General features: G+C 38.9%; 1 protein-coding gene across 6 annotated transcripts in view; it reads right to left on the bottom strand.

Moving 5' to 3' along the window:
• Oxr1 (oxidation resistance 1) overlaps positions 1-14,558 on the bottom strand; it is a 406,935-nt gene that overhangs the window by 21,173 nt on the left and 371,204 nt on the right. The window contains exon 1 of one of the 6 annotated variants that reach the window (XM_028765659.1): positions 11,924-12,105. The exons of 4 other annotated variants lie outside the window; for them this stretch is intronic. In XM_028765659.1, the coding sequence (XP_028621492.1) occupies positions 11,924-11,989 (66 nt within the window). In that variant the 5' untranslated portion in view covers positions 11,990-12,105. Of the gene's footprint in view, positions 1-11,923; positions 12,106-14,558 lie in introns of those variants that run through there. One more of the 6 variants, XM_028765679.1, reaches the window with a different exon arrangement.

Genomic DNA, 14,558 nt, shown 5'->3' with positions numbered 1-14,558 from the left:
TGTGTGTGTGTGTGTGTGTGTGTGTGTGTGTGTGTGTGTGTGTGTGTTTGTGTGTCTTTCATTCAAGAATCCAAATAGCCTTCTAAACCTGATAAGCAACTTGCCAGCAAAGTGGCTGGATATAAAATTAATTTTAACAAATCAGTAGCCTTCCTCTACTCAAAGGATAAACAGGGAGAGAAAGAAATTAGGGAAAGGATATTCTTTACAATAGTCACAAATAATATGAAATACCTTGGTGTGAATCTAACCAAGCAAGTGAAAGACCTATATGACAAGAACTTCAAGTCTCTGAAGAAAGAAATTGAAGAAGATCTCAGAAGATGGAAAGATCTCCCATGCTCATGGATTGACAGGATTAATATAATAAAAATGGCCATCTTGCCAAAAGCAATCTACAGATTTAATTTAATTCAATCCTCATCAAAATTCCAACTCAATTCTTCATACAGACAGAAAGAATAATTTGCAAATTCATTTGGAATAACAAAAATTACAGGATAGTAAAAACTATTCTCAATAACAAAAGAACTTCTGGGGGAAATCACCATCCCTGACCTAAAGCTGTACTATATATAAAGCAATAGTTATAAAAACTGCATGGTATTGGTACAGAGACAGGCAGGAAGATCAATGGAATAGAATTGAAGAAATGAACCCACACACCTATGGTCACTTGATCTTTGATAAAGGAGCTAAAACTGTCCAGTGGAAAAAGGACAGCATTTTCAACAAATAGTGCTGGTTCAATTGGAGGTCAGTATGTAGAAGAATACAAATCGATCCATTGTACAAGCTCAAGTCCAAGTGGATAAAGGACCTTCACATGAAACCAGATACACTGAAACAAATAGAAGAGAAGGTAGGGAAGAGCCTTGAATATTTCGGCACAGGGGAAAAGTTTCTGAACAGAACACCAATGGCTTATGTTCTAAGAGCAGGAATTGACAAATGGGACTTCATAACATTGCAAGGCTTCTGTAAAGCAAAGGACACTGTCAATAAGACAAAGCGGCAACCAACAGCTTAGGAAAAGATCTTTACCAGTCCTACATCTGATAGAGGGTTAATATCCAACAGATACAAAGAACTCAAGAAATTACACTCCAGACAACCAAATAACCCTATTAAAAAATGGAGTACAGGGCTAAACAAAGAATTCTCAACTGAGGAAACTCAAATGGCTGAGAAGCATCTAAAGAAATGTTCAGAATCCTTAGTCATCAGGGAAATGCAAATCAAAACAACCCTGAGATTCCACTGCATACCAGTCAGAATGGTTAAGATCAAAAACTCAGGTGATAGCAGATGCTGGAGAGGATGTGGAGAAAGAGGAACACTCCTCCATTATTGGTGAGATTGCAAGCTGATACAACCACTCTGGATGGTCACTTGATCTTTGACAAAGGAGCTAAAACTGTCCAGTGGAAAAAGGACAGCATTTTCAACAAATGGTGCTGGTTCAACTGAAGGACAACATGTAGAAGAATGAAAATTGATCCATTCTTATCTCCTTGTACAAAGCTCAAGTCTAAGTGGATAAAGGATCTCCACATAAAACCAGATACACTGAAACTAATAGAAGAGAAGGTGGGGAAGACCCTCGAATACTTGGGCACAGGGGAAAAGTTCCTGGACAGAACGCCAATGGCATATGATCTAAGTTCAAGAATTGACAAATGGGACTTCATAAAATTGCAAAGTTTCTGTAAGGCAAAGGACACTGTCAATAGGACAAAACGACAACCAACAAATTGGGAAAAGATCTTTACCAATCCTACATCTGATAGAGGGCTAATATCCAATATATACAAAGAACTCAAGAAATTAGACTCCAGACAACCAAATAACCCTATTAAAAAATGGGGTATAGAGCTTAACAAAGAATTTTCAACGGAAGAAACTCGATTGGCCGAGAAGCACCAAAAGAAATGTTCAGCGTCCTTAGTCATCAGGGAAATGCAAATCAAAACAACCCTGAGATTCCATCTCACACCAGTCAGAATGGCTAAGATTAAAAACTCAGGTGATAGTAGATGCTGGCGAGGGTGTGGAGAAAGAGGAACACTCCTCCATTGTTGGTGGGACTGCAAGATGGTGCAACCACTTTGGAAATCAGTGTGGCGGTTCCTCAGAAAATTGGACATAGCATTACCTGAGGATCCAGCTATACCACTCCTAGGCATATACCCAGAAGATGCTCGAACATATAACAAGGACATATGCTCAACTATGTTCATAGCAGCCTTATTTATAATAGCAAGGAGCTGGAAAGAACCCAGATGTCCTTCAACTGAGGAATGGATTCAAAATATGTGGTATATTTACACAATGGAGTATTACTCAGCTATTAAAAACAATGAATTCAAGAGTTTCCTAGGTAAATGGATGGAACTAGAAATTATCAACCTGAGTGAAGTAAGCCAATCACAAAAGAACACACATGATATTCACTCACTGATTATCGGATATTAGCCCAGAACCTTGAAATTCCCAAGATGCAACTCACAGGCCACATGAAGCTCATAAAAAAGGAAGACCAAGTGGGGGTGATTCAGTTCTTCTTAGAAGGAGAAACAAAATACTCAAGGGAGCAAATATGGAGACAAAGTGAGGGACAGAAACTGAAGGAGGGGCCATCTGAAGACCTTTCCACCTGAGTATCCATCCCATGTGCAGTCACCAAAGGTAGATGCTGATGTGGAAGTCAGGAAGTGCATGCCGATAAGGGCCTGATATGGATGTCTCCTCAGAGGCCTTCAAGAGTCTGACATATTCAGAGGCAGATGCTCACAACTAGCCATTGAACTGATCATGAGGTTCTCAATGGAGGAGTTAGAGTGAGGACTGAAGGAGCTGAAAGGGTTTGTGGCCTCATGAGGAGAGCAACAATACCAACCAACCACAGCTCCCAGGGTCCTAACCACCAGCCTGGGAGCACTTATGGAGGGATCCAGGGCTTCAGCTGAATATGTAAGAGTGGAGGGCCCTGCTGGGCACAAGTGGAAGATGAGATCCTTGACCTCATGAAGGCTGGACGCCCCAGGGGGTGGGAATTTTGAGGGTGGGGAAGTGGGAGTGGGGGGGTAGGTGGGGGTTACATCCACGGAGAAGAAGGAGGAGGGGGAAGGGGATGGGGGGGTTCCCGGGTGGGTGGGGGATGGGGTAAGGGGACAACATATGAAATGTAAATAAAATATCCAAAAAAAAAAAGTAAAAAAAAAAAAAAAAGAAAATTGGACATAGCATTACCTGAGGACCCAGCTATACCACTTCTGGGCATATACCCAGAAGATGCTCGAACATATAACAAGGACACATGCTCCACCATGTTTATAGCAGCCTTATTTATAATAGCCGGAAGCTGGAAAGAACCCAGGTGTCCTTCAACAGAGGAATGGATACAGAAAATGTGGTACATTTACACAATGAAGTACTACTCAGCTATTAAAAACAATGAGTTCATGAAATTCTTAGGCAAATGGATGGAGCTGGAAAATATCATCCTGAGTGAAGTAAAGGTAGTCCAATCACAAAAGAAGACACATGGTATGCACTCACTGATAAGTGGATATTAGCCCAAAAGCCTGCAATACTCACAACTTACAACTTACAGACCACATGAAACTCATGAAGAAGGAAGACCAAAGTGTGGGTCTTTCTTAGAAGGGGTAACAAAATACTCATGGGAGAAAATATGGAGACAAAGTGTGTGACAGAAACTGAAGGAGGGGCCGTCTGGAGACTGTTACACCTGAGTATCCATCCCATGTGCAGTCATCAAAGGCAGACGCTGATGTGGATGCCAGGAAGTGCATGCTGACAGGAGCCTGATATAGCTGTCTCCATAGAGGTCGGCCAGAGCCTGACACATACAGAGGTGGATGCTCACAGCTAACCACTGAACTGATCATAGGATTCCCAATGGAGAAGTTAGAGAGAAGACTAAAGGAGCTGAAGGAGTTTGCAGCCCCATGGGGAGAGCAACCAGAGCTCCCAGGGTCTAAACCACCAGGCTAGGGGCACATAGGAAGGGACCCATGGCTCCAGCTGTATATGTAGGGGAGGAGGGCCTTTTCAGGCATAGGTGGGAGAGGAAGTCCTTAGTCCCATGAAGGCTGGATACCCCAGTGTGGGGGAATTTGAGGGTGGGGAGGTGGGAGTGGGTGGAGAAGTGGGAGTGGGTGGGTGGGGGCAAATCCTCATAGAAGCAGGAGGAGGGGGGATGGATAGGAGGTTTCTGGGTGGGGGGATGAGAAAAGGGGATAACATCTGAAATGTAAATAAAATATCCAATAAAAAAATTAAAAAAAAAAAAAAAAACAGAATCCAGATAACTCTTGGTTGGTTTCCGGGAGCCAAAGCAGGGTGGGTAAACTCACCGCTGCAAGTTCTTTCCTTTAGTTGAGTCCTGGGACAGAGCTAAGAGTGCCAGGGTTGGTGGCCAGTGACTTAACCTACTAAGCCATATTGCTGGTCCTTACTCAGTTCTTTTATTAAAACTTAATGATTTTTAAATTACTGATTTTTTTTACTACTGATAAAGTTTCAACCACTATTTTTTCTAAGTTTAACATTTTCAATGCATCTACTTATGCCATTTTCCTTGTTAAAACATGGAAAGGTGAAGGTCAAGGTGATTTATTCTAAAGGCTTATGTCAAGACACCAGAGCTGTCCAGTTGATACTGCTTTTAGGAAGGTATGCATAGCATATCTAACCCTCAAAGGAAGAAATCCCAAGAACAGGATTGTATGATCCCGTTCGTACAACCTAGACATACACTGAGAAAACCAACATGCTCAATTCAGGACCTGAAGATTCTCACGGATTTAGATAAATCAAATATGGGTCATGATAAATCATAACCTAGGGGCTGGTGAGATGGCTCAACGGTTAAGAGCACTGACTGCTCTTCTAGAGGTCATGAGTTCAAATCCCAGCAACCACATGGTGGCTCACAACCATCTACAGTGAGATCTGATGCCCTCATATGGGTGTCTGAAGACAGCTACAGTGTGCTTACATATAATAAATAAATCTTAAAAAAAATCATAACCTAGCACACAGACCTAATTAAATGTATACAAACACTAAACCAACTCTAGATATTAAAATTTTCTGACAACTTATATGTGATTTTCTTTTAATTCCAAAAATAAACAAACAGGAAGAGATGACTAAGCATATTTGGAAATTAACTAAATAGGAGTTTTATACAATAACTGTAACTTTGAAACATTCAGTCATATCAAAAAAGCAGATACTCATGAGAATCTTAGTAAAACTAGGAAACATGTCTACAACTACCCATGGTTTATTACTAAGAACAAAGGCTGAGAACCGGAAAAGCTTAGCACAGGAACTAGACTAATGAAATATTATTAATTTCAATGAATTCCTTGTTAAAAAGAAAACACTTCAAAAGGGAATGCTGAGAATTTTCGAGAATTGATTAAAGATAGATCTATAAATTTAAGTGTTCTGTTCCCTAAACAAGAGACACATACAATACACCTACTAAAACTTCATAATATTTAAAAGAGAAGGTTTTATTTTGTTGTTGCCTCATTATTAAGTAACAAGTAAGAAAATTCATAAATCTCAGAGTGGACGCAAACTTTCCAAGGGCAGATGCAAATCTTCTGAGTGACAGACTCTTCACTAAGGTCCTGAGGACCATGATGCAGGCAAGCACAAACCCATAATAAATAATTATTGAACAAAAGATCATGACATGGCAGCAAACAAATGGCCAATCTAAAATTGTTTATCCAGAGAAAACTAGAAAAAGATTTCAAGGGAAAAAAAAAAGAAGAAAAAACCCAAATCAACCAAGCAAAAGATAGCTGTGCCACAGCTCTCCATGAGGAACTGGGTTAATGTAGAGTCCCAAACTCCCAGGTATTCAAGTTATATACATTTCCACACACTATAGACCATTCATAATGAAGTACATTCATGATATTCTTCAATACCTGATACAATGAGGATGCTAGAAAACAGCTGGTTGTTATACTATATTGTTTCAGAATAGCAAGAAACAAATCTGTACATGGTCAGCAGTTTTCTACTTTTAGTACTCTTCTTTTTTCAGAGACACAGCGAAGAGTATGAAGCATCAACAAGTCTTCAGAGAAGAAATGCATAGAGCAAGTATAAACAAGAAGGAAAATGAGAGGGTAACCTGAGATACATGTAATAGAAAAATCCTAAAATCTCGAATCAGTATTTAAGCATTGTCTCAATAAAACAGTAAAAGTGTGATTTGTGAGAAAAGAAGAATGAATACAGACTTCAGCAGCCCTTAGGTGGGAAGAGGGGATGCTGAACAACAGAGGGATCAAGGAATTCTTTTTATTGCTTAGAAAGAATAATAAAGATATTAGCAAGAGTTTTAAAGAACACATTTCTTGGAATTCTACAAAAAGCCCAACAACAACAATAATAATAGAACCTTAATACCAAACAGCACACACCATCCTCTCAGACGGAAGAGGAGATGCAGCAGACAGGAAATACAGCACAGTGTGCCTTTAGAAATGCCATCAGTTGAATGATGAGTTACAACAAATGATTCTGTATGCTGAAAAGTAGAGAGAGAAGAAGGGAGTCCTCCTACCTTAAACTATACCTTTAAGATATGCACTACAAATATTAGGACAAGCACTAGGAAAAGTTAGAATTCTATCATTGAAAACTATGCAAACACATGATGTTTAATTAAAACCAGAGAAGGTGGGAAAGATTGGGAGATCAATTGCCAAAAGACATAAAGCAGCAAGTCACACAAGAAGAAACAGATATTACTAGACCTATCCCTTAATTAAACAGAATCAAGGAATAACTTCCAAAACAGGAAACACTGGGCTCATATGGATTTACTGGTAAGTAGGTGCCAAACATGGAAGGAAGAAAACTAATTCTCCACAATCTCTTGTAGAAAACAGAAGCACAGGAAATACTTACTAACTCATTCTGTGAGGCCAGCATTACCCTAATAAAAAAACAAATAAAGACATTACAAGAAAAGAAAATTACAGAACACTATGGCTCATGAAAATACATACACACGTATTTAACAAAATATTAGCCAGTGCCTTCAAATAATGCATGAAAATAAATGTACATAATGATCAAATCAAATTTATTACAGATATACATGAGATATTCAATACCTGAAAAGCCATTGATGTAACCTGGAAGCTAAAGTAAAACACTGTGATCACAATTATCATAGAGAAAATCTAATATCCATTTGTGATGAAAACAGTCAGCAATCTAGAAGTTCAGAGGATGCCAATGTGATAAAGAACACATAGAAAGAATAATCCTGTAGCTGTTATCACAAACAGCCGGGAGAAACACGATTCTTTTGTATTCAGACTTGGAGCAAAAAAAGGAGATTCCCCTCATTACTCCTATTCAGCTTACAGGAAGTCCTGGATACACAATGAAGACATGAAATAAAAGACAGGCAGGTAAGAAAGGAGGACATTAAAACCATCTTTGCTTTTAAAAAATGCTATGGTTTGTGAATAAAGAAAATCTAAATTATCAACTTAAATACGGCTGGATTAATAAGTGGCTACAGGGTTTCCAGGATACCAGGCTAATGTACAAACATCAACTACTTGCCATTAACAAAATTTTAATACTTTAGGCATAGACGTAACAAAGTGCACAGAAGACCTACATAAAGAAAAGTGTGAAATCCCGATGAAGAAAGCAAAGGTTAAGTAATGGCGGTGTCCTATGTTCATGGGCAGGGAGATTCATTCACTGTTACCAAGGTATCCACTCTTCCCATTTCATCTACTGTGTCAACACAATTCCAATTCTAATTCCAAGTTACTCTGTAGCTTCCTTAACGTATTCAGAAGTTGATCTGAAAGCAGCCCAGCGCAGCTGAGAGACCAAGACAAACGCCTCAAGGACCAACACTGCTCTTCTTCCCACAGAGCTTGTGGGAGTGATCAACTAGTACTGACTTGACTTAAGACCCTCTCCATCAGATGGAATCCATATCTGAGACTTCCTGGGTGACCAAGAACCTGAATCTAAATACTCTGAGGACACAGCGAAAGCCAAATCTGTTATAATAATAATAACAATAATAATAATAATCCCAGCAATATGTGACTCCTAATGACATCCTGCTATACTCCTTGCTCAGCCATCATCAGAGAAGTTTCCCTCTGCAGCAGATGGGAACAAGTACAGTGATCCACAGTCAGACATTAGGCAACGAGAGACTCTAGAAAGCTCAGCTCTGAATGGGCGGTCTCCATCCAATCCTTCCCCCTCAAGGCTCAAGGAACCCCATGGAAGAGGAAGCAGAACAAGCATCCTTTGCTGTGCATTATAACTTCCAATGTAGTGTTTTATGGGATTTCTCACTGCAATGAGTGAGTGAGTCTCTGTTTCTTGTGTCTTCTCTTGGACTCTTCTGTTTGTTTTGTTCAAGTCTGATGTGCTAGTCTTTGTTTAATCTTATTGTATCATGTTTTTATTATATTGTATTTTATGAGTAGCCCATTAAAACTAAATCTATTCACTGAAATGAAAAATGAGTGAAACAATAAGCAAAATATTTAGGGTGGTGCGTATCAATTTGGGGGAGACAACATTAGACGGAAAAATCCACATAAATAAATGTAATGTAAAAGTGATGCTATAATTTTAAAGCTCAGTAGCAGAATCAGATCTTCATTTTCTTCTTATGTCTTATAATTTATATACCTAAGACATGCTTTTCAACTACTAAGTCCAATACGGACACAAAAGTCTACAGTCAGCATGTGTGAGTCCCTTCGATTAAGCTATGAGTGTCCACAGAGCGGAGGGTGTGTACAGGCAGGATGTCATCTGCCCATCACTACTACAGGGCGGCAACGTGACAGGGCAGATAGAAGAATGGCTTCGGGATCAGAGCTCTAACTTTCACTCAGCCTCTGGTAGCTCTGTGAACTTGAGCAACCTCATAGAAATGATGTTCATACTTTAAGCTTTTCACAAGGAATAAATATTGCTTGTAGGCTACATATAAAATAGGTGGAGGTTAAATGTTAAAACAAGAAAAGTACTACCACCACCACCGCCACCGCAATACCATCATTCACTTTTCCTCTCTTTCTACCATAATGACTGTGAGGGCAGAGACTTTACAGAAATGGACTAGAGTCAGGACAGAGGGAAGGCCTCACTCTGAATTTAGCCACTGTAGTAAGATGTCCCTGATTCATGTACAAGAGAAAGCTGATAGTGTAATGGGGTTGTAAGACTTTAAGAAGACAACTCCTGCTGCTGTGTATCTAGAATACCACTTAGCATACAGAGTCCTGCAGCCACTATCTCCATCACTCTTCCAGCCACCTCAGACGACCAATGTGCACACTTCAATGCTGCTTCCTGGAAGTCCCAGTGTGAGCTGGCTCTTGGACTTGTCAGTAAGGCACCAGCAGCCTTCCCTGTGGCTGCACACCCAAAATACCAAAAAAAGGAAACCTGCCTTTTCTACATGAAGACAATCTAAGATAATCAAACTGGTGAAAAACTCAATTACTAATAATGGAAAGAAAATAATGTGGACATATAATGACTTTAATGCTGATGATGAATTGATTCTGTCAAATGCTTTCAAGCAAATTACAACTTACTGACAGACACCAAGAGGTAAGAATTGGCACAAGTGTTTAATAAAGACATGAATATCTCTAAGCAAATGATTGGAGATTCAGGTTGAAGATGTCAGTGTAAATTTTCAAAACAGCCTTAAAGCTAGAAAGAAAACAAACAAACAAACAAACAAACACCCCAAAACAAAACAAAAAACCAGAAAGTTAAGTATAATTGAGTAAAGAGGACTCTCATGGAGGCTAAGTTGCAAAGGGTTAATTTCATTCTATACATTTGACCTGAGGCATCTTCTAAGAATTATTACTAATGATTTTTAAAAGTGCTTACTTTCTTTGTGTGTGTGTGTGTGGGGGGGGGTATGTATGTGTCATGCATGTGGAGAGGTCAGAGGGCTGCTTTTAGTAGGTAGTATTCTCCTTCCACTACATGGGTCCTGGAGACTGAACTCAGGTCATCAGATTTGGTAGCAAGCATCTTTACTTATCGAGCCCTGTTGCTACCCATGTTGATATCCTGGAGTTAAACGATCTCATTCATAAAAAGAAAATATTTCGTATTAACATGTGTGGTAACTGTAAGATCAAATTTGATACCACATACATCAGCATTTCAAGCAGTGTCAGTGCTAAGAGAAATATATGACCACATTCTCACCAGCTCTGTTAGACAGTCTGATGTCTGTAGCTATGGATATGTAAAAGACAGGAAGTATGCTAAAAACCACGGCACACAGAGAGCAAACATCAGCTTTCCTATGTTCTGAAAGACTGCTTATTCTCTCAGAGGAAACATGCTTTGCTTTCAGTTTCAAAACTGAAGAGCCTTGGTAAGGACTCTAGGCCATCCATCCTTTACAAGCCCAGTGTGCTCCAGCCCTTCCCTGTCCTACACTCTCAGAGGACCTGTCTCAAGTAGAAAAACTGGGAACTAAGCTTGATTCACATGAGGACACAAGGCACTAGCTAGAAAGCCTTTAGGCGACTTTAGGGTGACGTGAAACCTTGCTGGCTTCAAGCTGAATCTGTCACCAAATTTCACTTAGTCCACACCTGCGTCCTTATCTCACGGCAGCAATCCAAAGTGATAAAGAAAATGAAATATTGTATGCTTGTCTATACCACATACATGGGGAAAGTTAATGACCAGTAAGAAACGTAAGTATTTAGGGGGGGGAAATCATGAGAGAAACCTGACAGAAGAGCCTCTCAGAAGTGACAGGACTTAGGGAGGGACACGGTGTCCATGTGCAGCACTATACTGACCTATGAAGCTCAAACATCAAGGATCTGCCTAAGGTTGCAATTAAAGTATCTTAAAAGTCAGTAAGTATTTATTTAAATTGTAAATAAAGAATATGAATACCTTTATTGCTCTTGGTTAAAAACTGAAAAGGCTGAGCTAAGTAGTTAATTTGATAAAGCTGATCACACATTTAAAAATTATTATTTTCAGGTGCATAGAAACCATCAGTACTGATGTGACAGAAAATTAAAAACCCAAAATTAGAGCTAAATAACATCAAGTAGAGAAGCTTTGTTATTTTTGACTTGCTCAACATTTAAGAGAGTACAGTGACTCTGAGACATTTTCTAATGTGACTCCCGATTGAGAGAAAATATCTTTACTTAATTCATCCTTAATTATCACAAAACAAATAGCATTCATAAGGAAGAACAGTCCTAAATTATCATAGGAAGAGCAACTGACAAAGCATTTTACAAAACAGTGTGTACAACTATACAGAACACCAACTAGGTTGCTTAAAATACAATTTAGTTTCCTCTGTTTAACTACACTTAAAGGTCTGTGTTAAGTAGCACTGATCAGAAACTTTCTGAATAGCTTCAAAAACCATCTTAGACTACACAATAACAGCACTATCTCAGAGTACCTAGAGAAATGTGTAACAGAATCTAGTTTGTGATCTATTACATAAAATTTACTTTTCACTCTCTTCTCTTCTAAGCAAGGAAAAAAAATTCTGAATCCTTTCCTGTAAGATTATATTTAAATGAAATCATTAAGGAGGTAATACAGATATGCTATTTTTCTTTTGGAGTGAATAAAAACCCACCATGTTTTCACAAAGCAAAATTCTAGTGACATACTCACCCCCTTTTGAAATATACTTAGAATTCTTAAATATATGCTAAAGTTTTCTGCAATCATGCAAGTTTTTACTCTATAAATATTCTGTTTAGGCATTCAAATATGATAGTTTTGCATAATGACACTGACACAAAACTGGCAGATACAGAAACTGCAGGAATTGATCAAGATTTACCAGAGTGTATTTATGATTAACTGGCTGATGTCTTCTCCCTTTTTTCCCATACCAGAGACGGGACATTTCCTTCCCAGGTCACACTAAGCTTCAGCAAATCATGGGAGAACTGTGTTCAAAAGCATTCTTCCTCTGTCAGAGATAAATCTGCAGCACCAGAGCCCTGCTACAGTGACAAAACAGTTTGCTAGCGACAAAGATTTGATTGACATGACAGAGAGCTAATCACTAAGTAGTATCCATTGAACAGATAGTCCTGAGTGGAGACTGTAAAGCTGGGGAGGGAAGAATGTGTTTCCCATGCTCAAGTTAGGTTGCACTGCACCTAAATGTACAAAGAAAGAGCTCAAAAGTTTAAAGACGCAGAGCACATATTTCCACGGCACTAATAGAGACACTAAAAGTGTCACGGTTACAAGGCATGCACTGTGTACACATTCCAGAATTTCTCCCAGATCCCATGTGACTGCAGGGAACACTTTCCTGTTTGTTCATACAGTCCCACAGTTCTGCTCTATTTCTTTTTGTTGGACATTTATTCTTTATAGTTAATAACCCTATAAAATCCAATCTTTTATAAGAACACTCACAGATTACTGAAAACTCATTTAAAAATGTTTTCTAGTATATTATTTACTGAATGATACTTATATTTACTGTGGCTATGTACACTGTAATTCATTAATTAGTATAAGGAATACAACTGAAGCTTATTTTTAAAAAATTAAGCGCAAACTATAATTAATTTCGATGTAAACTAAAATTATCTGGAGCTCAGTTAATCTGTTCGATCATGGTAATGTCCAACTATTTCTTTCCTTTTAAGGCAGTTCTATTATTAAGCACTATGTACAGTATTATTAAGCACTATGTGCAGTACACATAGCCATTTCTCCAGACACTACTTTTCAAGCACAGACAGCACAGTGCACCCACAGATCTCAGCACTCTGCAGGTACCACTCTCCTTCTCCAGTCTACCTGCCGTGCTGCGCCCATCCCTCTCAACCACATTCCTTAAACATAAGGTACTCTGTGGTCAGAGGCCATTGTCTCACCACAAGATCCCACAGCATAACCATTAATGATGCTACAAAATAAATTTTACAAAATGGAAGAACATTTTAAAAACCTTTCTGAAACACAAAAATAGGTGCTTCCACATGAAGTGTGATATGAAAAAAAACACAAACAACAACAGGTGCAGCCCAGCCTCCTGGTTCACGCCCTACTCACTCATATAGTATGGCTAACCCTGAGAAATGTGAGCTACCTGTGTTGACTTTAGACAGAAATACTCCCTTCACTTTTGGATACTTCCAACTGAATGAGCGTTTGATAACCAGGCTGAGAAGAGGCTAGGAACATTTTTGCTTGTACTTTATTATACTGACCCGATCTTAATTTGGGATTAGGTAGTTCTTAATAACAAAGATGAGATGTATTTGGGGAAATAAGCATGCACCATTTGTTACCCAGCTGTTGAGCACACAGCACGTTAACTAAGCCAGCGCAGGCCTTTGGCATGGTGCTCAATTCAAGTTTCGGCAGGGTTACACTGGCCTTCTTTTTTGGACACATGCAGTGAATGACCATAGCAATAACTCTCATGACAGCTGTGCAAACACAGCGACATCCACACAGTAGGATATAATTGAGCTTAATGGTGTAGAAGACAGAGATTAAATATTTAGATGGGTATAATCAAACCAGAGAACCCTGGAAGTTATAAACAAAATCATTGTGTAAGTAATTTGAAAAATTAAGCCATAAGTAGACACTAAAATGTTAATATTGCTTTGGGGGTTTGTTTCATAAGCAGGCAACATACTACACTTCTACTTAAATGGATGACCTTAGCTTAGAGTGATCGAGAAATTCTGAGTGACAGCTAATCCTAAAAAAGCTTCAGGTCTAAGAAACTAGCCATTAAAGGAAGCCACCAATTTATCAATACTTGGGCAAGGGATGGAGGTAGAGAATATGTCAGCGACTTTTCTTTTAATAGCAGTCATTTCAAAAATAGAACTCTAGCTGGGAAGATGGCACTGGTGTTAACGGGCCTTGCAGCCAAGGACCCGATTCCTGGGACCTATGTGGAGGGAAGAGAAACCTAAAACTTTTCCTACGACTCCACCAACAGAGTACACAATGCTTCTCAGGTTCTCTACATAATACTGACGATTCTGATATATCATTAGGGGATGCCACTGTTGAAACGTCGATACATTTTCCCATCTCTTATGGGAGAGGGGATCTCCGAGTGTATAGAGCTCACCTATAAATCTCTGACACTGGCCTTCTGACTGTCCTCAAATTTCTAACTGTGAAATCTCTGCCCTTTCTATTTATAATCAAAGATTTAATTTCTGTGTTTTGTAGATGATGGTCCTTTGAATATGTCTTTAAACTTTTCCTATTCAAACTACACATCTTAGAGAAATTTTGAGTGCCATGATATATAACGTTTTAATAAATCTTAGAATAGTGATGAAAGTAACAACGGGTCTGGAAAGAATCTATAATGGTAAACAACGGAGGTAAGAGAAATTGTCCTGGGAGAGGATTAAAGGAAAGACCAGTCTGTCCACATTACTGTGGAATAGTCAAAATTTGATATCTGTTTGGATGATATA

The sequence above is a fragment of the Grammomys surdaster genome, unplaced genomic scaffold (genome assembly GCF_004785775.1).
Source record: "Grammomys surdaster isolate TR1022 unplaced genomic scaffold, NIH_TR_1.0 63, whole genome shotgun sequence".
NCBI classification, from domain to species: Eukaryota; Metazoa; Chordata; class Mammalia; order Rodentia; family Muridae; genus Grammomys; species Grammomys surdaster.
This window is presented reverse-complemented; position numbering and strand designations above follow the sequence as displayed.